Genomic DNA, 23,803 nt, shown 5'->3' with positions numbered 1-23,803 from the left:
GGTCACTATTTGAAAAATGTAGAAGCCTAAACAGTACATTGGAGTGACAAGCTTCATTTTATTATTGTTAATGTGTTCTAAGCTAGAAGATGCTTGAACCTCATATTACTTGAGGCATGGTTGATTGTCTTTATTAAGTACACTTAAGCATACAAATGCGACACATTCACAATGACTATTGTTTCATTTTGAAGGAACAACATTCAATGAAGACAAAGAAACAAAAAGGTCTTAGGTTTGTCTCCATCGGTTCAGCTACAAGTGTAATTACCCCCCTCCCGCTATCTTCGCCATTTTGTTGTTTGTTTTTTCGCCTGTCACCTATTCATGACAATAGTAACATACCGTTTGTGCAACTATAGCTGAAACGGTTTTTAAAACATGCAGGCAGTTACAACGTGATATCGAAAACGAATATGCGCATTCTCTCATGACTTCCTCTTTTATAACTCTTCTAAACTACTCTTACTATTCACTTGAGGACACACGTAGAAATTGAGCACCGCATCTTGGTTCTTCCCTAACGGTGTCATGCTGCCACTGACCTGAAAACAACACTGATGTTTTATATACATATTGTCACGTGGTAGTGACGGTGAAGAAAGAAGCAATACGGTGGAATACAAAACTAGCTTTTATTGGGCGAACCTGTGCCCACAAAAACAGGCTACACTTATAGCACAACGATAGCGGCGAACACGGTCGGCGATCGTCGGAAAAACTGATCAGCGGGTCAAGCGCGTCGGCTTTTATAGATCAGTCGTCGAATGTTCCAGATTAACTGATGGGACCCGCGTGTCTTCCACAAAGTTCTACACCATTCGTGTCACGCGATGAAATGTGATAACACAAGGTTCGGCGACACCAGACACGCGGATAGAAGCGTCGATAACTTTCCAGAAACGTCGGATACATGCAGGCGCATACCTCGCTCTGCGAGTTGTTAAGCGGCGAAGCGTGGTTGCCCGATAAAGATAAGTACACGTGTCATTACCCCCCTCTTAAAAAGCATCGACCCGATGCTGCAAACAAACGAAAGTAACAAAGAAGCGCACGCGTTGCAAAGAAAACAACAAACTAAGGAAGTTCATCAGCGTCCGTAAAATGGTTTAAGGCGCACCACGTGGACCACTTCAGATCGTGCGCGGCGCCGCTGTGAGTGGGAAATGCCGTCTGGCACGACGTCATAATCTAGTGCGCCAATACGTCGGATGACCTTGTAGAGTGCGAAATAGCGTCGCAGCAGCTTCTCACTGAGTCTTCGCCGGCGTATCGGGGTCCATACCCAAACACGGTCGCCGGGGTGGTACTCAACGAAGCGTCGTCGGAAGTTGTAGTGTCGGCTGTCAGTACGCTGCTGGGTCTTGATCTGTAGGCGGGCGAGCTGTCGGGCATCTTTGGCGCGCTTGAGATAGGTAGCGACGTCAAGATTGTCCTCGTCAGTGACCTGTGGCAGCATGGCGTCGAGCGTCGTCGTCGGGTTCCTGCCGTAAACCAACTTGAATGGCGTGATCTGTGTTGTTTCTTGCACCGCCGTGTTGTAGGCGAAGGTGACATACGGCAGGACCGCGTCCCACGTCTTGTGCTCGACGTCGACGTACATTGCTAGCATGTCGGTGAGGGTCTTCTTCAGGCGCTCCGTGAGACCATTCGTCTGCGGATGGTAGGCAGTTGCCCTCCTGTGGCTCGTCTGGCTGTACTGCAGAATGGCTTGGGTGAGCTCTGCTGTAAAAGCCGTTCCTCTGTCGGTGATGAGGACTTGTGGGGCACCATGTCGCAGCAGGATGTTCTCGACGAAAAATTTCGCCACTTCGGCTGCGCTGTCTTTCGGTAGAGCTTTGGTTTCAGCAAAGCGGGTGAGATAGTCCGTCGCCACGATGATCCACTTATTCCTGGATGTTGAAATCGGAAACGGCCCCAACAAATCCATCCCAATCTGCTGGAATGGTCGACGAGGAGGTTCGATCGGCTGTAGTAATCCTGCTGGCCTTCTCGGTGGTGTCTTGCGTCGTTGACAGTCTCAGCATGTCTTGACGTAACGGGCGACGTCGGCGGTCAGACGCGGCCAGTAATACTTTTCCTGTATCCTCGACAGCGTCCGGGAGAATCCGAGGTGCCCAGTGGTTGGATCGTCGTGTAGGGCGTGCAGTATTTCTGGACGGAGCGCTGACGGCACCACAAGAAGGTAGCTGGCGTGGACTGGTGAGAAGTTCTTCTTCACGAGCAGGTTGTTTCGTAGCGTGAACGAAGACAACACGCGCTTAAATGCCCTAGGGACAACGTCGGTGTTCCCTTTCAAGTACTTGACGAGGCCTTTTAGCTCCGGGTCTGCTCGTTGCTGTTTAGTGAAGTCTTCCGCACTTATTATCCCAAGGAAGGCGTCGTCGTCCACGTCATCTTGCGGCGGGGGATCGATTGGGGCGCGTGATAAGCAGTCGGCGTCGGAGTGTTTTCTTCCGGACTTTTATATTACCGTTACGTCATATTCTTGTAGTCTGAGGCTCCACTGCGCCAGCCGTCCTGAAGGGTCCTTTAAGTTAGCTAGCCAACACAACGTGTGGTGGTCGCTGACGACTTTGAATGGCCTGCCATAGAGGTAAGGGCGGAATTTAGCTGTAGCCCAAATGATGGCGAGGCATTCCTTTTCAGTCGGAGAATAATTGCTTTCCGCTTTTGACAGCGACCGGCTAGCATAAGATATCACCCGTTCAAGTCCTTCTTTCCTCTGGACTAGGACGGCACCGAGGCCTAGGCTACTGGCGTCAGTGTGGATTTCAGTATCGGCGTCCTCGTCGAAGTGTGCAAGTACCGGCGGCGACTGCATGCGTCGTTTGAGTTCTTGAAATGCGTCGGCCTGCGGCGTTTCCCAATTGAACTCGACATCAGATTTCGTTAGATGTGTTAGCGGCTCCACGATGCGCGAAAAGTCCTTGACAAAGCGCCTATAGTAGGCACACATGCCAAGGAATCTGCGCACTGCCTTCTTGTCGATTGGCTGCGGGAACTTTGCGATGGCAGCTGTCTTCTGCGGGTTCGGGGCGTACTCCAGATTTGCTGATGACATGGCCTAGGAATAGAAGCTCATCGTAAGCGAAGCGACACTTTTCCGGCTTCAGGGTGAGCCCTGATGACTTGATGGCCTCTAATACTGTCGCAAGCCGCTTAAGGTGATCGTCGAAATTTCCGGCGAAGACGACGACGTCATCCAAGTAAGCAAGACAGGTCTGCCACTTCAATCCTGCTAAAACCGTGTCCATCACGCGCTGGAACGTTGCAGGCGCCGAGCACAGTCCAAATGGCATAACCTTGAATTCATAGAGGCCGTCTTGCGTGATGAAGGCGGTCTTTTCGCGATCCCTTTCGTCGACTTCTATTTGCCAGTAGCCAGACTTGAGGTCCATCGATGAGAAGTATTTACCATTGGAGAGCCGATCTAATGCGTCGTCTATCCGTGGGAGGGGGTATACGTTTTTCTTCGTGATTTTGTTCAGTCGACGATAATCGACGCAGAAACGTAGGGTTCCGTCCTTTTTCTTCACTAAAACAACTGGAGACGCCCACGGGCTTTTCGACGGCTGGATGATGTCGTCGCGCAGCATTTCGTCTACTTGTTGTCTTATGGCTACGCGTTCTCGCGTCGAAACTCGGTAAGGGCTCTGGCGTAGTGGTCGAGCGCTCTCTTCGGTGATTATGCGATGCTTTGCGACTGGTGTTTGTCGAATCCTTGATGACGTCGAAAAGCAGTCTTTGTATCGTCGAAGCAGACTTCTGAGCTGTTGCTGCTTAATCACGGGGAGACTTAGGTTTATGTTGAAGTCTGGCTCGGGAACTACGGTCGTCGGGGTAGATGCAACAGAATCCGAGAGGACAAAGGCATCGCTGGTTTCCTGGATTTCCTCGATGAAAGCGATCGTCGTGCCCTTGTTGATGTGCTTGAACTCCTGGCTGAAGTTTGTCAGCAACACTCTCGTGTTTCCTCCGTGCAGTCGAGCGATCCCTCTTGCGACGCAAATTTCACGGTCGAGTAGAAGACATTGGTCGCCTTCGATGACGCCTTCTACGTCAACGGGTGTTTCGGTGCCGACCGAGATAACGATGCTGGAGCGAGGCGGGATGATCACTTGATCTTCGAGCACACTCAAGGCGTGGTGGCTACAAGGGCGCTCCGATGGTATCGCTTGATCTTCCGACAGCGTTATTGACTGCGACTTCAGGTCGATGATGGCGCCGTGTTGGTTCAGGAAGTCCATGCCGAGAATGACGTCTCGTGAACACTGTTGAAGGATAACGAAGGTGGCAGGGTAAGTCCAGTCATGAATGGTAATTCTTGCCGTGCAGATTCCAGTCGGCATAATGAGGTGCCCTCCAGCGGTCCGAACTTGGGGGCCCTCCCATGCAGTCTTAACCTTCTTCAACTGGGCGGCGATGTGTCCATTCGTTACGGAGTAATCGGCCCCTGTGTCGACTAAGGCAGTGACTGCGTGGCTGTCGAGAAGCACGTCAAGGTCGGTGGATCTTTATCTGGCATTGCAGTTAGGTCGTGGCGTCGGATCACGGCTGCGTCGTGTTGAACTGAAGCTGGAACGTCGCTTCGTCAAGTCATCTTTCGTCGGTGTAGTCTTGGCTTCCTGACTTCGTCGGGACGGCGGCGTGTCGTCATTAGGTCGTCGTGATGGTTTCTTCGTCGTCTTCGTCGGTGGCGGAGGATCTTCGTCAGTTCGACGAACAGCAACCGCACCTCCATCGGTTGCTGCTTTTAGTTTTCCGGATATGGGCTCGCAGAGCGGCCCCGGGCTCGGCCGGTATATGGTCGGTGCTGCGGCGACAGGTAGCGGCCTGGTGACGGCGAACGGGACGGTCGTCGAGGGCTCCACTGAGTAGCGGCGAGGTAATCGGCGATGTCACGAGGGTGTTCACCTTCCCTCGGGTGCTGTGCGTTCACGGCGAAGCCTCGCATTCCCAGGTCGCGGTATGGGCATCGGCGGTACACGTGCCCGGCTTCGCCGCAGTGGTAGCAGAGCGGGCGGTGGTCAGGAGCGCGCCAAATGTCGGTCTTCCTCGGGTAGCTCCGCTGGGCGACGGGTGGGCGCGCTGTCGGCGGCGGCGGTGGACGACGGAATTGCGTCGTTGCAGGGCCCTGGCGTGGTCGCGGAGGGGGACCTTGACGGCGTGCGACGGCGGCGTATGTCATCGCTTCTGGCTGGGGCTGCGGTAATTGTGGTTGCAGCTCGGGAACTCCAAGTGATCGGTGCACCTCTTCTTTCACGATCTCGGCGATCGAAGCCACTTGGGGCTGCGACGAAGGCAGGACCTTGCGCAGTTCTTCGCGCACAATGGCCCTGATGGTCTCCTGAAGGTTGTCGGAATCGAGTCCTTGGATGGTGTACTGCGGCGTGAGCCCCTGGCGGTTATATTGCCGGGTGCACATCTCCAGAGTTTTCTCGATCGTCGATGCCTCTGCAGAAAACTCAGCTACGGTCTTCGGCGGGTTACGGATAAGTGCTGCGAAATGTTCTTGCTTGACACCCCGCATCAGGAAGCGGACTTTTTTCTCCTCTGGCATTTCTGGGTCGGCATGCCGGAAAAGACGGGCCATCTCCTCTGTGAAGATCGCGATCGTCTCGTTTGGCAGCTGCACTCTGGTTTCTAGTAGTGCTTGGGCTCGCTCTTTTCGTACGACGCTTGTAAACGTTTGCAAGAAGCCGCTTCGGAACAGGTCCCACGTCATTAAGGTGGCTTCCCGATTCTCGAACCAGGTACTGGCGGCGTCTTCCAGTGCGAAATAGACATGCCGCAGCTTGTCGTCGCTTGCCCAGTTGTTAAACGTAGCGACCCTCTCATACGTTTCCAGCCAGGTTTCAGGGTCCTCAAATGTGGAACCGCGGAACGTCGGTGGTTCCCTGGGCTGCTGCAGGACGATGGGGGACGCTGGGGCTGCCATTGCGGTTGCCTTGGCCACAATCTTCTTGGTCTTCTCAGGTAGAAGTCCGTGCTCCGGGGGCAGCTGTTGAAGACGGCGGCTTGCTCGGTGGTCCGGGACTACGTTGGTGTTCTGTTTGCGGTCTGGGCTGGGATCACGGCTTGTCGGGGGCGTCCTGTACATGGACGAAAAGCACCTCCACTAGATGTCACGTGGTAGTGACGGTGAAGAAAGAAGCAATACGGTGGAATACAAAACTAGCTTTTATTGGGCGAACCTGTGCCCACAAAAACAGGCTAAACTTATAGCACAACGATAGCGGCGAACACGGTCGGCGATCGTCGGAAAAACTGATCAGCGGGTCAAGCGCGTCGGCTTTTATAGATCAGTCGTCGAATGTTCCAGATTAAATGGTGGGACCCGCGTGTCTTCCACAAAGTTCTACACCATTCGTGTCACGCGATGAAATCTGATAACACAAGGTTCGGCGACACCAGACACGCGGATAGAAGCGTCGATAACTTTCCAGAAACGTCGGATACATGCAGGCGCGTACCTCGCTCTGCGATTACAGTTGTTAAGCGGCGAAACGTGGTTGCCCGATAACGATAAGTACACGTGTCAATATGGCAGTAGCATGATCGTACAGAGCAAGACTTTTTTTGGATGAGTGGTCGAAAAAGCCCTGCAGTGCGTGTGTCTGTGAGTACCTTGGGAGGCCACTTCCAAATAAGGTTTATTCCAGCCAGACGACTAGAAAGACCTCCAACATTAGCATAATAAGAATTATGTTAACAATACCGGATGTAAAAGTAGGGAATTCTTTATGGTAGATTCGCGAATCACGATGTTAGGACCACTGAGCATTGACACTATATCGTGCATCCTATGGAGATCAGCAAAACCCGCAGAGGGCGGATAAATCAACGGGTCTCTTAGGCATGGAAGCCTTACGAAAAGTGCTTTCCAATAGACTACATACATACCTTGCACTCACTTTCTAGTGACAACACTAGACAATACAACGCAAATTCCTGACATCTGCACATGCCACGATTCTCTCTTTGTAAGCCTACATACATAGAACTTTGCTTATACAGATGTTGCAAACGTATTCAGTGAACCTAATACATGAATAGATGTTAGCACTGCACACTCCATAACACTACAAATGTTCAAGAATATATCTGCAGCAACCTACGGGGCGCGCTGCCAAAACGGTTTTTCTTTGATGATTTAATATTGCCGCGCCGAAACAACAGAGAAAAGTGCCGAGGTTTTACAGTATTCCCGCAAAGTATAAGGGAGTAGCACGCAGCGGCATTGCTTCTAAAGTCACCACAAATATTTTCATCATGTCAGAACGATCGTATTTACGTCCCTTCCTTTCATCTACATTTGCAAGTATTCTTTCTTGCGCGTATTTGTTTGTATTCCCGGAAATTGTTTTGCGAGCGCGGCGGTAGCAGGGCGTCAATTGCTTGCACGCGCTAAATGTACAAACCATGTCTGACTGATCGAAGACGGCAGCACTGTAGGTTATATGAGGTATAGCATTCCTGACGGCCTAGCGTATAGACCCACAGCGTTTCCGGGTAACGTAGGGCCCAGTTCCTTCCATTTCTTCCGTCTCATAAGCTGTGGTATAAGCGCTGTACAAAGCTATAGAAAGACCGAAGACACGTAGGAACTGTCGAGGTCGTCTGCTTTGTACGATGCTGAGAACCGTATGGTTCGGGCGGCCCGTCTCGCCACTTTTAGTATTTGCCCAGGAGGGCAAGTTTCGGACGGCAAAAAGCAGGCAGACACGACAATAGGCGGATGATACGAGGCTCGGCACTTCTCGGTAAGTCTCATAATGACAAGGCCTCTAGCGCAACTCAGTGACAGGGGCGTGACAGAGACACAGGACAGCGCTAGATTTCAACTGACGTTTATCGAAACACAGAGGTAGATAAATAGCGACATAGGTATGGAAAGATACAAAACATACAAAAATGCTCTAATAATAAAATCCCCTAAAATACTCTAATGGATACAAATAGGTCTCTGTCACGTCCCTGTCCTATTGAATTGCACTAAAGGCTAGGCCGTTATGAGTAAACCGTACCAACTAGCCCAAGAATCGGCCTCATTGAACTTCTACGTAAGCCCTGAAATCATTTTTGTTTTTCTTACTTTTTAACGCGAGTTTTAAGTGCTGATGAAATTCGGCGAAAAATATATCGTGTACCCAGCGCGTTCAAGCCCGCATGCGTGCGTGAGATTCGCGAACCATGATATTAGCACCACTCAGAATTGACACTATATCGAGCATCCTATGACGATAAGTAAAACCCGCAGAGGTCGGAAAATTAAAACGATCTATTGAGCATGTAGGGCCCTCCGGGCTGCACGTTTCGTCGATAAGGTAGCCTCGCCGCTTATGTGATTATCTGACTGACCTATGTCGGATGCTTGGTTGCCATAGTCGGAAGCTCGAATCCTTCTATTTTTTTTTTAGGGGGGGGGGGGGGGTGATGGTGAGCTTGAAATTCACCTTCTCCACTGCACTGCACCTGCAGGCTTGGAGTGACGACTGACACAGACAAGAGATGCCAAGAGCGCGTGGCGCTATAGTTATCCAGGTACAACCAAATAAAGAAGGCCCACTAAGCTTAAAAAAATACCCTACCTCGCAAAACAGGAACTGCCCTCGCTGGTGCAGCATTCGGCCACTCCCTCCCTCATGATTCTTACAATTAACCCATGGCCCTCAGTCCCCAGCAGCTGCCGATCACCTGACCAAGGTGATGGTCAGACCCATAGCGCAGCAGAAGGTGCTAAGAATCTTTGCGTCCGGACAGGCCACCAATGGAAACTGACCCTTGCTACGTTTAACACCCGAACCCTCTCGAGTGAGGCAAGCTTAGCAGGACTCTTTGAGGAAATATCAGACATTGTTTGGGATATCATCAGCCTCATTGAGATTAGATGAACTGGTGAGGCTTATACATTGCTGAATAACGGACTTGTCCTCTGCTATAAAGGTCTCCTGGATAAGAAGCCATACGGGCTAGAATTTCTAATCCACAAGGACAGAGCGGGTAACATTGACGAATTCTTCAGCATTAGTTAAAGGGTAGCATTAGTCGTAATCAAATTAATAAGAGGTATGCATTAAAGGCAGTACAAACCTACGCTCCAACATCCAGTCACGATGATGATAAAGATCTGTTTAATGAAGATGTTGAATTAGCGATGAGAAAAGGGCAAACTCTGTATAATGTAGTAATGGCCGACATCGACGCAAAAGTGGGGAAAAAGCAAGTTGCTGAACAAGCAATTGGCAACTACTGCGCCGATTCTAGGAACGCTAGAGGGGAGATGCTGGTAGTATTTGCAGAAATGAATAAGCTGCGAATAATAAACACCTTTTTCAGGAAGCGTTCCAGCAGAAATTGGACCTGGACAAGATCTAATGGTTAAACAACAAATGAAAGTGATTCCCTACTTTCTGCTAATCCCAGCATAGTACAGTATGTAGAAGAGATAAGTAGGGTAAAGATGTAGTGATCATATTGTTACGGAATGATGAAAGAGGAGAGAGGAAGAAGAAGATCGGAGACGCTGGCTGCTGCATGTTGGTGGTGGTCAGCCCTCTTAACTACTCTGACTCATGATATATATATATATATATATATATATATATATATATATATATATATATATGACCCGCCGTGGTTGCTCAGTGGCTATGGTGTTGGGCTGCTGAGCACGAGGTCACGGGATCGAATCCCGGCCACGGCGGCCACATTTCGATGGGGCGAAATGCGAAAACACCCGTGTGCTTCGACTTAGGGGCACGGTAAAGAACCCCAGGTGGTCGAAATTTCCGGAGTCCTTCACTGCGGCGTTCCTCATAATCAGAAAGTGGTTTTGGCACGTAACACCCCAATTATTATTTACATATATATATATATATATATATATATATATATATATATATATATATATATATATATATATATATATATATATATATAAATATAGTCTTTCTTTAGTCGCAACATCCCCGTACCATATTCGTGGGAGGTTCGGGCACCACGGCTGGAAAAAGCGTTCCGCAGTGGACATCGCATCACCGTCCGCACCATGAATGAAGGTGAGCGCGCGGGATCACCGTCGCTGCCGCGTCCAACGTCACCGTCGCCAGCTACGTCGCTGTTACCTTCGACTGTGGTTATGCAACCCAAGGATTCTGGAACTTTCTGTGGGGCAGATGGCGCCGACGTCGAAGAGTGGGTGGCTATGTACGAACGCGTGAGTGGAATAACAAGATAGGCCCCTACGCTAATGCTTGCAAACTTGTTCAAAATAAGAAGCACGGCAAAGGTGTGGCACGAAAACCACGAAGAGGAGCTAACCAGCTGGTACCAATGCAAAGAGAAGTTAACAGAGTTGCTTGGCAAACCAGCAGGCCGTAAAAATGCCACAAAGCAGGAATTGGCATGCCGTGCCCAGTCCCCCAGGGAGTACTTTGTCTCGTACATCCAGGACGTGCAGGCACTTTGTCTTAAAGCCGATCGCGACATTACAGAAGCTGAGAAGGTCGGGCAGGTGCTTAAGGGCATATCTGACAACGCCTTTAATCTGCTCATGCGCAAAAGCTACTCTACAATGGATGCTATCATTAAAGAGTTCAGACAATTCGAGCAGGCCAACAGCCGACACGTCTTGCACCCATTCGCCAAACTTCACAATACTGCCCCAACGTCGACGTGTGAAGATCAACCTGCACAGCAGCATGCATCGCCATCAGAGGACGTGGGGCGAATCCTTCGACTTCAACGGGATGCGATGGCATCCACAGCTTTCTGTTTGCGTCGCCCTGATGCTACCACTCTTTCGGTTCCTCTCGTACAAGCCATCTTTCTCGAGGAACTTGAAAACATTGGTTTACATTCAGTATGTGCTGTCGCCAATCCCAGAGCTAATGAACGCCCTTCTAGTATTTTCGCTCCACCCTGACGCTTCTCTCCGCGTTATCGCAACTCGACTAAGTGGAGAACTGTGGCCAACCAGCCAATATGTTTCACCTGTCGCCGTTTTGGTCATGTCGCTAGATACTGCCGCAACTCGTGGTCCTCAACACCTGGCACGCCGACCAACCTGAGCGTTTTGATGCAAATGCCCGCAATGTTTCGCCCACCGCCGAGTCTAACAGCGCCGACAACTCTCTTAGGAACACATGGTGCAGTCGCTCACTATCGCCGCGCGGACACGAGTCTCCTTCACTGCAAAGGCATCGTCCATCTTCCCGTTTGCCGCAGCCAAAATGCCTTTCGTCCCCTGTGGCGTTTGGCCGCACCCTTTCGGAAAACTAAGAAATGCAGCCCTCGGAGGTGGTGTTGCATTGCCTACTACCACAGCAAACCCTCTGTCTGCGCCCACAAGGAGAATCCTAATAGACGTTAAAATAGACGGCGTACTTGCCGAAGCACTTGTCAACACTGGAGCCCACGCGTCTGTGATGAGCGCTAGCCTACGTAGACGTTTAAAGGAGGTTCTTACCCCAGCCGCTGCCCGAGTGCTTCGCATGGCCGATGGCGGCGTGATAGTTGTTCTTGTAATGTGTACTGCGCGTTTAATTATAGCCGACCGCCCTACTTCAGTTCTCTTTGATGCGATCGACAACCGCCCTCATGACGTTATCCTTGGATTGGAATTTTTATCGACTCATTCTGCTCTCATCGACTGCGCAACCAGCGTTTTTCAGTTGGAACTGCCTCAACTCGCCGATGCTCCGACCACCACCCCATGGCACTTGTGCTCGCTTCCCGATGTGCGTCTGTCTCCCGATTCAGTTACTTATGTCACTTTAACCGCCCAGCCTCATGTTCCTGACGATGAATATGTGCTCCGCCCCATCATCGACGTGTTTCTGAACCGGAACGTTGTTGTTCCGCATCCGTTCCTCACGGTTCCTAATAAAAAAGTCGATCTACCGCTTCTTAATACAGCTTGTGCCCTCAAGTGATTCTGGCCGGCGTGTTCTTGGCCAGCGTTTCTAGTGGTTCCGAATTTGACATTGAGAGTCTGAATGCCGAGAGTGGCTTCTTACCGCCAATTGCAACTCACTGTTCTGGTTCCTTAACAGATGCTTCGCGAAAATGATTGCTCCTGATCTCACCTCTTAAGCCACGGATATACCTCTCCTGCTTGAATCATACAGCGACATCCTTCATTTCGGCGACAGGCCTTTAGGCCAAACATCTTGTTAACCACTGTATAAACACTGGAGCCACGAATCCTATTCGTCGGCGTCCCTATCGTGTATCGCATGCTGAACGTCGAGTCATCCAATCAGAAGTGGACGAAATGCTCCGCAGAGGGGTCGTCGAGTCATCAGCCAGCCATTGGGCTTCACTTTTCGTCCTTGTGAAAAAGAAAGATGGTGCCTGGTGCATTTGCGTCGATTATCGCCACTTAAACAAGATCACGCGAGAAGGCGACTACCCACTACCACGCATCGATGGTGCCTTGAAATGCTTGCACGGAGCTAAATACCTCTCGTCCATCGATATTCGATCCGGCGACTGGCAAATTTCAGTTGATGAAATGGCCCGCGAAAAGACGGCTGTCATCAAGCTGGGTTGCTTACATCAGTTCAAAGTCCTGCCCTTTGGCCTATGCAATGCTCCTGCGAAATTGGAACGTATGATGGACTCTCTTCTGCGAGGCTACAATTGGACCAGCTGTCTTTGTCACCTTGACGACGTTATTGTTTTTCCTCCCACGTTTGGGAGCCACCTTACCCGACTCGCCGCATTTCTTGCGGTCTTTCGGAAAGCCACACTCCAAGTGAACTCCACGAAATATCAGTACGGGCGCCATTAGATTACCGTGTTGGGGCACCTCGTTGACGCATCTGGTGTCCAACCAGATCCGGAAAAGTTCGAGCCCTACGCAGTTTCCCTCTGCCACGTTCTGCTTCTGAGGTACGCTGCTTTGTCGGCCTGTGTTCGCACTTTCGCCATGTCGTCCAAAACTTCGCCGACCTTGCTCGTGCTTTGAAACATTCTCAAAAAGAACCCGCCATTCTCATGGAACTCGGAGCAGGCTCATGCGTTTGCTGCTCTCATCGGGTTTCTGACCACGCCTCCCATACTTTGATCCATCTGCACCTACCCAAGTCCACACTGACACAAGCGGCCATGGCATCGGCGCTGTTCTCGCCCAACACAATGGTATCGAATGCGTGATAGCTTACGCCAGCCGCGTGCTGTCACCTTCCAAGAGAAATTACTCCATCACCGAGTGGAAGTGTTTGGCTTTATTTTGGGCTGTCGCCAAGTTCCGGCCATATTTGTATGGCCGCGCGATTTCAGTCGTTAAAGAGCACCACGCAGTCCGCTGGCTGTCCTCCATTCGGGACCCGACGGCTTGGTCGCTGGGCTTTGCTGCTGCATGAATTTTCATTTAGCGTCCATTACAAGACTGGATGCCTCCGCAAGGATGCTGACTGCCTCCCGGGTCACCCCGTGGACGCTCACGATCCTGTTGCGCATGAACCCGTGACCTGCGCGTTGGCTTTGACTGACATGACCGACATGCGCGCTGAACAATGCAACGCATCCTTACAGTCCATCATTGCCGGAGTGCAATCTGGCCGCACCGATGGCTCGTGCCGCATGTTCGTGCTGCATTTTGTTATCCTCTACCCTCTCAATATCAACCCTGACGGCCCTGAGTTGCCCCTTGTCCTTCCTCGTCATCTGCGATCCGTCGTTCTTGAACAACTTCACGATGCACCGATGGCGGGACACCTTGCAGTTTCGCGTACATACGACCACGTATGACGCCGGTTCGTCTGGCCGGGTCTCTACCAGTCTTTGGGTCGTTATATCGCAACTTGAAAACTGTGTTGGCACTGAAAGAAACCTCTCCTGGCACCTGTCCGATGGCTCCATCCAATTAAAGTTCTGTCTGAAACATTCTTTCGCGTAAGTCTTGACCTGCTTGGCCCTTTTCCGACGATGACTAGACGGAATAAGCGGAACGCCGTCGCTACTGATTACGCGACAACCGACGCGATAACAAAGGCGTTGCGACTAGTTGCGCAACAGACATCACCCATTTTCTCCTCCACTACGTCATTCTCCACCTCGGTGCACATCGACAGTTACTTACTGACCGCGGCTGATCGTTCTTACGTCGAGTTTGTCGAGGACCTCCTCCGCTCTTGTTCCACTGAGCACAAGCTGTCCGCTGCCTACCACACACAAACGAACGGTCTTACGGAACGTCTCAACCGAACAATCACAGAGATGCTGTCGATGTACGACTCCGACAATCACCGCGACTGGGACATCACGCTGGCTTACGTGACGCTCGCGTATAACTCGTCCTGACATGACACCACAGGAAATTCCCCCTTTTATCTCTTGTATGGTGGCGGCGCTACATTGCCGTTTAACACCATCCTCCCTTCTGTACCACGTGTTGCAACTGAGTACACTCGGGAAGTCGTCGATCGCGCTCACATGGCACGTCAAGTCGCCCGATCTCGTTTATTAGACTCGAAGCATATACAACAAGAGCGTTACGACCGCTGCCGTCGCGATGGTAACTTCGCGCCAGGTGCTTGGGTGCTACTCTGGTCACCGTGCCGTCGGGTTGGCCTCTCCCAGAAGCTTCTCGCTTTTAAGACAGGGCCTTATGAATTCCTACGCCAAGATAACGACGTAAATTACGAGATTCCACCGCTACAATTTTATGCACCTTCAAGTCAGACGCCTCTTGACGTCATGCAAGTTTCGTGGCTGAAGCCATACTTCGCTCGCAATTTTTCGCCTACCATGCGCCGAGACGGCGCTTCGCCATGCGGGGTCCTGTTACGGAAGGATGAAAGAAGAGAGAGGAAGACGATCGGAGACGCTGGCTGCTGCGTGTTGTTGGTGGTCAGCAATCTTAACTACTCTGACTCATCCTGTATGTGCATTGTAAATATAGTATTTCCATACTCGCAACATCCCCGTAACAATATGTTAGTGAGGGCTAGGATTCGCCTCAATTTGAAGAATAAAATTGATCAAGAAGGTACAGGTCAACCTAGAAGCAGTGTGGGTAAAAGCAGACAAATTCAGTCTGGTACTTCCAAACAAATATGCAGCCTTAGAACAAAGAGATGAACATGACATAGAGGCAATCAATGAAACAGCAACTAGGCTCGCTTCAGAGGCAGTAATTGAAGTGGGAGGCAAGGCTCCAAGACAACCAGTACACAAGCTCTCCCAAGTAACAAAGGACCTAATAAAGAAACGACAAAGATTGAACGTATCCAACACAAAATATAGTATAGAATTCGCGGGACTGTCAAATCTTATTTACAATGCGAAAATAAAGGATATTCGAAATTATAATGTAAGAAAGACTGAAAAGCCGTAAAAATCGACGCAGCCTGAAATCGGTGAGAAGGAAACTTGGCATAGGACAAGCCAAGGTGTAAGCACTGAAAGCTAAGGAGGGTAATATCATCAGCAGTCTTGAAGGTATAGTAACAACAGCGGAAGAATTGTATACTAACTTGTACAGTACCCAGAAGAATCAGAAAGCCTCCATTTGAAGCAGGATACAGGATACAGGATAGAGAAACTTCTCCTGTAAGTAACGACGAGGTTAGAAGGCCCTTGCAAGACATGAAACGTGGATGAACGGGAGAAGAAGATTAAATAACAGTCGATTTATTTAAAGCTGAAGGAGACATAGTTCTTGGAAAACTGGCGGCTCCCTAGACGACATGTCTTTTGACTGCAAGGGTCCAAGAAAACTGGGGAAATGCATATATGATACTAATCCACAAAAAAAGAGAGACGTTAAAGAATTGAAAAATTATAGTCCTGTTAGCTTACTCGCAGTATTATAGAAAAACATTCAGCAAGATAATTTGCAGTAATATAAGGGCACCACTGGACTTTCGCCAAACAGGGGAACAGGCTGGCTTCAGGACGGGATACTCTACAATGGGTAAAATCCATGGCATTATTCAGATAATCGAGATATCCGCGAAGTACAATCAGCCTCCCTATACAGCTTTCATAGACTACGAAAAGGCATTTGCTTCAGTAGAGATACCAGCAATCATAGAGGCATCACATAATCAAGAAGTACAGACCACCTAAGTAAATATCTTGGAAAATATATACAGACATTCCACAACTACCTTAATACTGCACAAGAAAAGTAGGATGGTACCTATGAAGAAAGGATTCAGACAAGGAGACACAATCTCACCAATGTTATTCACTGCGTGCTTGTAAGAAGTATTCAAGCTAATAAATTCTGAAAGCTTAGGAGTAAGGATCAACGGCGAATATATCAGCAACCTTCGGTTTGCCGATGACAGTGTTCTATTCAGCAATACTGCAGACGAGTTACAACAAATGATTGAGGACTTTAACAGCGAGAGTGCAAGAGCGGGGTTGAAGATTATTATTCACAACAGAAAGATAATGATGAATAGCCGGGCAAGGGAGCAAGAGTTCAGGATCGCTAGTCAGCCTCTACAGTCTGTGAAGGAGTATGTTTACCTACGTCAATGAGTCCCAGGACACCCTGATCATTAGAAGGAAATTCATAGAACAATAAAAATGGGTTGGATCGCATACGGCAGACATACTCAGCTCCTGACTGGAAGCTTACCAATATCATTGGAAACGAAGGTGTACAATCAGTGCATTTTACCGGTGCTGACATATTGTGCAGTGACTTGGAGACTGACAAAGAAGCTTGAGAACAAGTTAAGGACCGCGCAAAAAGCCACAGAACGAATAATGCTAGGCATAACATTAAGAGGCAGAAAGAGAGCAGTTTGGATCAGAGAGAAAACGGGTGTAGCTGATATTCTAATTGACATGAAAAGAAAAAAAATGGAGTTGGGCAAGTCGTGTAATGGGCACGTTAGATAACCGTTGGATCATTAAGGTTGCAGACTGAGTACCAAGAGAAGGGAAGTGGAGTCGAGGACGCCAGAAGACAAGGTGGGTCGATAAAAATGAGGAAATTCGCTGGTGTTAGTTGGAACCGCTTCGCGCAGGACAGGGGTAACTGGGGATCACAGGCAGAGGCCTTCGTCCTGCAGTGGATATAATATGGACTGATGATGATGATGTTGAAATTTTGCAATTGAAGCCGATCAGTGGAGAAGTGATGCAACTATTTGATTATTTCCTGACCTCAATTTCGGAATTCGCGCATGTGCTTCAATGGAATTCTTATGAAAATATTCAGTGCATCATTTTAATTATCAACCTGAGCGTTGCAATCTGTCGCTCAAGTAAAGTCCAAGTCTGCGTGTAATTCATATTAATAGGCCGAATCGTGCTATGTGTTTCATGCGCTTTTTTAGTTTTCAAACTAAAAAAAGACGCGCTTTCACCCGAATGCCGAAGCATCGATGCGATAGCAAATTAGTAGACAGCTATACGAATCAAGAATACTAGTTTTATCGGCAGCATGAACTTCGATAGATTCGCTTACTAACTGAATTAAAAAGCATGGTGTCAGCGCGCACAAGCAAACATGAGCACATCACAACCGTTGAGCGCGGCCACTCGCTGTCAAAACGCTTGTGTGAGTAAGCGCAGCAGCAGCAGCGAGCGAAGTGATTTTCGAGCGGTCTATCGGTTCAATGCAATAGTGGCGAGAACCCAGCGCGCATAAAGGCAGGAGCCGTCTGCAGATCAATTTCAAGAGATGGCGTGAGGTTGCGTGCGCAAAGTGCGCATTTGGCGAAGTCAAAACCACCCCCTCCTCTCCCTTCTGCGCTGCCTCCGTCAGTTGCCCTGGCGTACGGTCCCGAAATGCGCAGTCACAAACAAATCACACGTCAGCTATTTTCGTAACAATGTCTAGGAGAAAGAGACAGGTAGAAAATAACCCTGATAATTTAAAGAGGTCGACACATTACGTTAACAGAAAAGTATTAGTTACGTGAAACAATGACACATGGTGCCTTTTTACTTTTTTTTACTAAATGTGTTGCTGCAGTTCACTTTATGCAAATTTTACCATTTGTTTCTGAGTCTTGCAGTCAACCATTTATACATTTAGTTATTTTTTTAGAGTGAGGAAGTTAGGCTAGCAGACAATATGCGAACAATTCTTCATGCCCACGAGTGTCATGACAGCATATATTCGCCGCTGGGGTACTAGAACCTTGCACGATGTGCTTTTAAAATGGGCTGACAGCACACAAAATCATGCAATACAGTGTTCGCGCTATTGTCAAAATGAAGGTACTTAGTCAAGGGCAAGGCAAAATCATTTCCCGATGTGTTGTAAATATGGTATCAAACCGCCGCGTCATGTGCGCGCTGTCAATGCGCAGGCGCCAAGTTCTTTTTGTCTATGTTCACTCCTCCTTTTCCCTTTCCCCTTTCGCTTTATATATACGTGCATTAAACACCTGTGCGTTTGTTCTCGGCTAACCACTGGGTCGTCAACGTCTCCCTTCCTACATGACGGCAGCTACGCTGCCGCTGCTATGTTACAGTGGCGACGAGCCAGGAAGACACCCACGCAGTCAAGGTAGAACCCGACGCTAAGTACCCGCAGACAGCCGTACCGCTGACCACGATGGCCTCCTACATGCTTCCGAACTTCGACGACGTCGCAGATAAGTGGAAGCCTTACCTCATCAAAGTGGAAGCGTATTTTGAAGCTAATGCCATTTCGGATTCTACTAAGAAGAGGGCACTTCTAGTGGCTGCACTTAGCACGTCGACGATCCAAATCCTAATGGGAAGGATAGCACCTGCAAAGCCCAATGCCCTAAGCTATGACGAAGTAGTCGGGGTTTTAAATGACCACTATGACCCAAAACGCAACGAAATCGCTGAAAGTTTCCAGTTTTTCAACCGCTGTCAGCAGGAGAATGAATCCATTCATGAGTTTTTCGTTGCAATTCGGCGCATAGCAGACAATTGTAATTTTGGCGACTCGTTGAGCAGGCTACTTCGTGACAGAATTGTCTGTGGCGTGCGTTCAAAGGCCGTGCAAAAGCAACTTCTGTCAAAGAAGGAATTAACGCTGGAGGAAGCGGAGTCGATAGCAATAGCCGCTGAAACTGCCGAAAAAGACGCCAGGACAATGTCCGTAGACGTACCGCCTGTGCTTAAAGTGGAAGCGCATCGCAAGATACCATCGAGATCAAGCACGGAAAGCGCAGGGCGACTGGAGTGCGGAAGGTGTGGCAGTTTTAGACACGACAGCAACAGCTGTCGATGGGCTAAAGCCCTATGTTACTCTTGTGGTCAGAGGGGTCACTTGGCAAAAATGTGTCGCAGCCGCAATGGTAACGGTGTTCCCAGCAATCGGAGAGTCCATCACGCGAAAGCCTTGGCGGTGGAAGACGCCGTTTCAGAAGAGGACAACAGCGATAGTGCGCACATCTGGACGTTGGCGTCCGCACGAAAGAATGCTCTTCAGCCACCAATTAGGCGTACGTTTAGTTGGGGAGGCGTGGAATTATCCATGGAAGTAGATACTGGTTCCCCAGTGTGCGTAATATCGCGACAGCTTTTTGATAAACATCACAAATGCTGGCCAAGCTTGAAGCCTTCACACGTGAAGCTATCCTGCTACAATGGAAGATTACCGGTGGTGGGCGAGCTTCAACTTTGTGTGAAATACCGCGATATTTCCGTTAACTGTGCCCTGGTAGTGCTAGACTGCCCCGGACCAAGCCTGTGCGGCCGGGATCTGCTAATGCTCCTGGAAAAAGCGGGCGTTCCGGTACTACAAGTGACGGGTGAAGGCGAGGCCACGGCGGATCAAGTGGACTGTCACAGGATCCATGCCATCTGCGACACATGCCAGGACGTTTTCTCAGAAACCTTGGGGTTGATCAAGGGACCACCAGCCAGCCTCCTGCTGAAGGGCGACGCTGTTCCCAAATTCTGTAAGGCGAGACCTATTCCATATGCTCTACGTGACAAGGTATCGCAAGAACTTGACCGGTTAGTGTCGCTGGGTGTAATATCGCCAGTCAAGCATTCGAATTGGGCGACGCCCATTGTACCCGTTCTGAAGAAAGATGGGTCGGTCAGAATTTGCGGTGATTTTAAAGCTACTCTAAATCCTGCTTGCGCCACGGAGCAGTACCCACTTCCGGTAATTCAAGATATCTTTGCGTCATTAGGAGGAGGCCAGTTGTTCAGTACGCTCGACTTGCGGGATGCTTATAACCAGGTGCTTTTGGACGAGGACTCTCGGAAGCTTTGCGTTATCAACACTCACAAAGGCCTGTTTTGTTACAATAGGCTACCGTTCGGCATTTCCTCGGCTCCCGCAATTTTCCAAAGAAAACTTGATACCATACTATCTGGGTTACCTGGCGTTCAGGCTTACTTGGATGACGTTCTAGTCGCGGAAAGGGTTGAAGACTGCGGAGCTCGATTGCAAATGGTGTTAGAACGGTTCAGAGAACACGGTGTGAAGCTCAGATACGATAAGTGTAAATTTAGCCAGCCATCTGTCTCTTATCTTGGGCATCGTATTGATCGTACCGGCATTCACCCAACTGAGAAAAATGTAGATGCTATCATGAATGCCCCTAGTCCCCAAAACCTAAGTGAGCTGCGTTCGTTCCTTGGTATGATCTCGTTCTATTCAAAGTTTTTGCCGAATATGTCCGATACACTGTTCCCATTGTACCAGTTGCTAGAAAAAAACGCACGCTAGCAGTGGAAGTTATCACAGGAATCTGCATTTCGGAAGGCAAAGCAGCATCTTAAGGACGCCGAGGTACTTGTGCATTTTGATCCATCGCGGAAACTGAAGTTGGAATGTGACGCATCCGCTCGTGGTATAGGCGCTGTTCTTTTTCACAAAATTGGAAGCACCAACAGACCAGTCGGGTTCCGTTCCCGAACCCTGACAAAAGCCGAAAGAAATTATTCTCAATTAGAACGAGAAGCACTGGCACTTGTTTTTGGGGTGACTAAGTTCCGGGATTACCTTTTAGGTCGAGAGTTCGTCCTCGTTAGCGACCACCAGCCACTTCTAGGACTGCTGAGGCCCGACCGCCAGACGCCTGCCATGGCTGCAGCTCGCATCCAACGCTGGGCCCTCTACCTGGGAGGCTACCGTTACAAGCTCGAATATGCTCCGGGAAGGCTGCTACTGAATGCGGATGCACTGAGCAGACTGCCTCTGCAGGGCTCCGATCTCGTCACGGAACCTGACCCTGAAGAGTACGTATTTTGTTTGAAAAGTCTGGATGAAGGGATAGTCACATCACGTGAGCTGAAGGAGCTGACCGCCAATGACTCAACCTTAGCTCGCGTAAAGCAAAACGTGTTACACGGGTGGCCGAAAGGCGAAGAACGACTTGACCCTTCCTTGGCTCCCTTTGCTGATCGCAAGTTGGAGCTATCTCTGGCACACGATCTCGTCTATTGGGGACACCGTGTCGTCATACCTGTCGCAGCGCGTAAGCGCTTGCTACAATTATTGCATGAAACGCATCAGGGGTCCTCGGCAATGAAAACAGTTGCGCGGTCCTTGTTTTGGTGGCCAGGAATAGACCGCGAAGTAGAGCGCACGGCAGCTCAATGCGAGAACTGCATTGCCAATTTGCCTATGCCACCAGCGGCCCCGCCGTTAAGTTGGCCTCAAACGCAGGAGAGATGGTCGCGGGTTCACGCCGACTTTGCAGGACCAATAGAAGGTAAAATGGTTCTCGTGGTAGTAGATTCCCACACTAAGTGGATAGAAGCAGTGCCGCTGAACCAGGCTACTTCGACAACCACCATTGACTGCCTAGGGGATATATTTAGCCATTTCGGGGTACCAAGAACCCTCGTATCCGACAATGGAACTCAGTTCACCAGCCAGGAATTTGCAACGTTTGCTGACAGGAACAACATTACACACCTAAGGACCGCACCCTATCACCCGCAATCAAACGGAGCGGCGGAGAGGGCAGTACGGACAATCAAGGATGGTCTCCGGAAGATGCGACGCGGAAAGCTGGAGCATAATCTTACACGTTTTTTGCTTAATTACAGAAGGACTCCCCAGAAAACCGGAAAGTCGCCATCGGAAATGCTGCTGGGGTACCAGATACGATCGCGCCTGGACACCTGCTTCCCTGCGGCGACTGTGTCTAATTCTAAAAAGGAAAACGACGAGTGGTTGCCTCCAACGGACTGTAGTGTACATGTCCGCAACTACGGGTCAAATGGTAAATGGATACCAGGACGGGTAACAGCGACATCGGGAGGACGGATGATCACAGTGGAGACTCCTCAAGCAATCGTGCGGCGTCACATCGACCAAGTGCGCACCCGCACTGAATTGTCTCCAGATGAACCACCAGGAACCGACCCAGGCTTGATCAGCAGAGACCGTACTCAGAGCGCACCGCCACTCTGCCAAGAGCCATCCGCGAGCCCCGAAGACGCGGGAGAATCTTCACCCCAAGAAGCGTTTCGAGACCTGGACCACCAGATACCTGTTCCACCACTCGTGGCATCCGGGGCAGACCAAGTACCCATGCAACCTGTTCGACGCTCCACAAGATCCCGCAAACCCGTGCAGCGTTTTTAAGAGGGAAGAAATGTTGTAAATATGGTATCAAACCGCCGCGTCATGTGCGCGCTGTCAATGCGCAGGCGCCAAGTTCTTTTTGTCTATGTTCACTCCTCCTTTTCCCTTTCCCCTTTCGCTTTATATATACGTGCATTAAACACCTGTGCGTTTGTTCTGGGCTAACCACTGGGTCGTCAACGTCTCCCTTCCTACATGACGGCAGCTACGCTGCCGCTGCTATGTTACACGATGGTAAGCTACTAAAACACTCGAACCACAAGTAACGAAGCAACTGAATCAATACTGCATACCATGTGCCCCCATATGCGGCGGGTTCATATGCCAGCATCAAAACAAATAAAATATTGCAACACAGAACAGAATGTCGCACTTTGCGGAGACATTAAAAACTAAACGTTTATCGTAGCTAATAGCTAACTTCGCTGAGTGAGTTTTTTGATAGTTGACATGCTTTTTCTCGCAGCCACAGCAAAAACAAATGCATTACGAAGAGGCAGGGACAGGCAATAACACATTTGTAAAGCCCGCTGGCTAGCCCTTACGTGTGGTATAACAAGAAACTAAATGTAAATATTATTACCCATATTCCACGTTACCTCACAAACCGCACCCTACGTTGAAATGTTTGAGCACGTAGTTGCTAAATTTTGTCACTGTCCTCCTAAATTTTTTTGCGGGCTACATTGTAGTCCTGTTCTATGCAATGAGCACGCGGTGAATAATGGACAAAAGAATACGTCGTGCACTGTTTGCAATTTATTTTAAAAGAAAACCACTCACTTCTTACTATTATCTAGAACAGAAACGGAGCAGTGCCGACATGCCTTCACTCGAACAGGAGCCATCTTGATTGTGGGACGCGGCATCAAAGCAGTACCGCAAGCAGCGTGTCGTGCATGTTATAGGCAAAGCACTGTGTCTACGAAAAGAAAAAAACTCTAAAATTTTATATATTAGTTTTTATGGCGTTACAATAATTTAAAGCGGCTATATTTTAGTTTGACTCGATTTATGGGCTAGAGATCAAGAAGAACCGAAAATTTCTGCTTTTCCTTGAACACGCTTATTACGTTTATGTCATAGGGCATTCACAGAAAACTTATTTCACTCTACGGAAAGTTTGTGTAAATTTTCCCTAAATTAACAGCTGATTGACACTCGGAAGAGATAATTTTTTTTCTACAGGTGAACCCGGGTGCTTCCGCACACGGCTCTTCTGCTTAGGTTACGGCGCGAAATGCAGTATCCACGTTTCCTGGCCACTAACTATTCGGCTAAGGAAACTTT

General features: G+C 49.4%; 2 protein-coding genes across 6 annotated transcripts in view; one reads left to right on the top strand and one right to left on the bottom strand.

Moving 5' to 3' along the window:
- LOC139051492 (adipocyte enhancer-binding protein 1-like) overlaps positions 1-23,803 on the bottom strand; it is a 297,433-nt gene that overhangs the window by 193,356 nt on the left and 80,274 nt on the right. The gene's annotated exons all lie outside the window — the stretch shown is intronic.
- Positions 18,247-22,695, top strand: LOC139051483 (uncharacterized). 3 transcript variants are annotated; one of them, XM_070528460.1, is made up of 3 exons: positions 18,247-19,862; positions 20,928-21,156; positions 21,976-22,693. In XM_070528460.1, the coding sequence occupies exons 1-3, from the start codon at positions 18,539-18,541 to the stop codon at positions 22,511-22,513; spliced, it is 2,091 nt and encodes a 696-aa protein (XP_070384561.1). In that variant the 5' UTR covers positions 18,247-18,538; the 3' UTR covers positions 22,514-22,693. The 3 variants fall into 3 exon arrangements, with proteins under 3 accessions (XP_070384561.1, XP_070384560.1, XP_070384559.1); XM_070528459.1 differs by having other exon boundaries at positions 21,973-22,692; XM_070528458.1 differs by having other exon boundaries at positions 20,928-22,695.

This window comes from Dermacentor albipictus, unplaced genomic scaffold (genome assembly GCF_038994185.2).
Source record: "Dermacentor albipictus isolate Rhodes 1998 colony unplaced genomic scaffold, USDA_Dalb.pri_finalv2 scaffold_12, whole genome shotgun sequence".
NCBI classification, from domain to species: Eukaryota; Metazoa; Arthropoda; class Arachnida; order Ixodida; family Ixodidae; genus Dermacentor; species Dermacentor albipictus.
This window is presented reverse-complemented; position numbering and strand designations above follow the sequence as displayed.

Bases quoted from the DNA above. Each gene is read 5' to 3' on its own strand.
- LOC139051483 (XM_070528458.1), top strand. From the start codon at position 18,539: ATGGCCTCCTACATGCTTCCGAACTTCGACGACGTCGCAGATAAGTGG. The intron at 19,863-20,927 runs GTAAGGCGAGAC...ATTACCTTTTAG, and splicing joins CGACGCTGTTCCCAAATTCT to GTCGAGAGTTCGTCCTCGTT.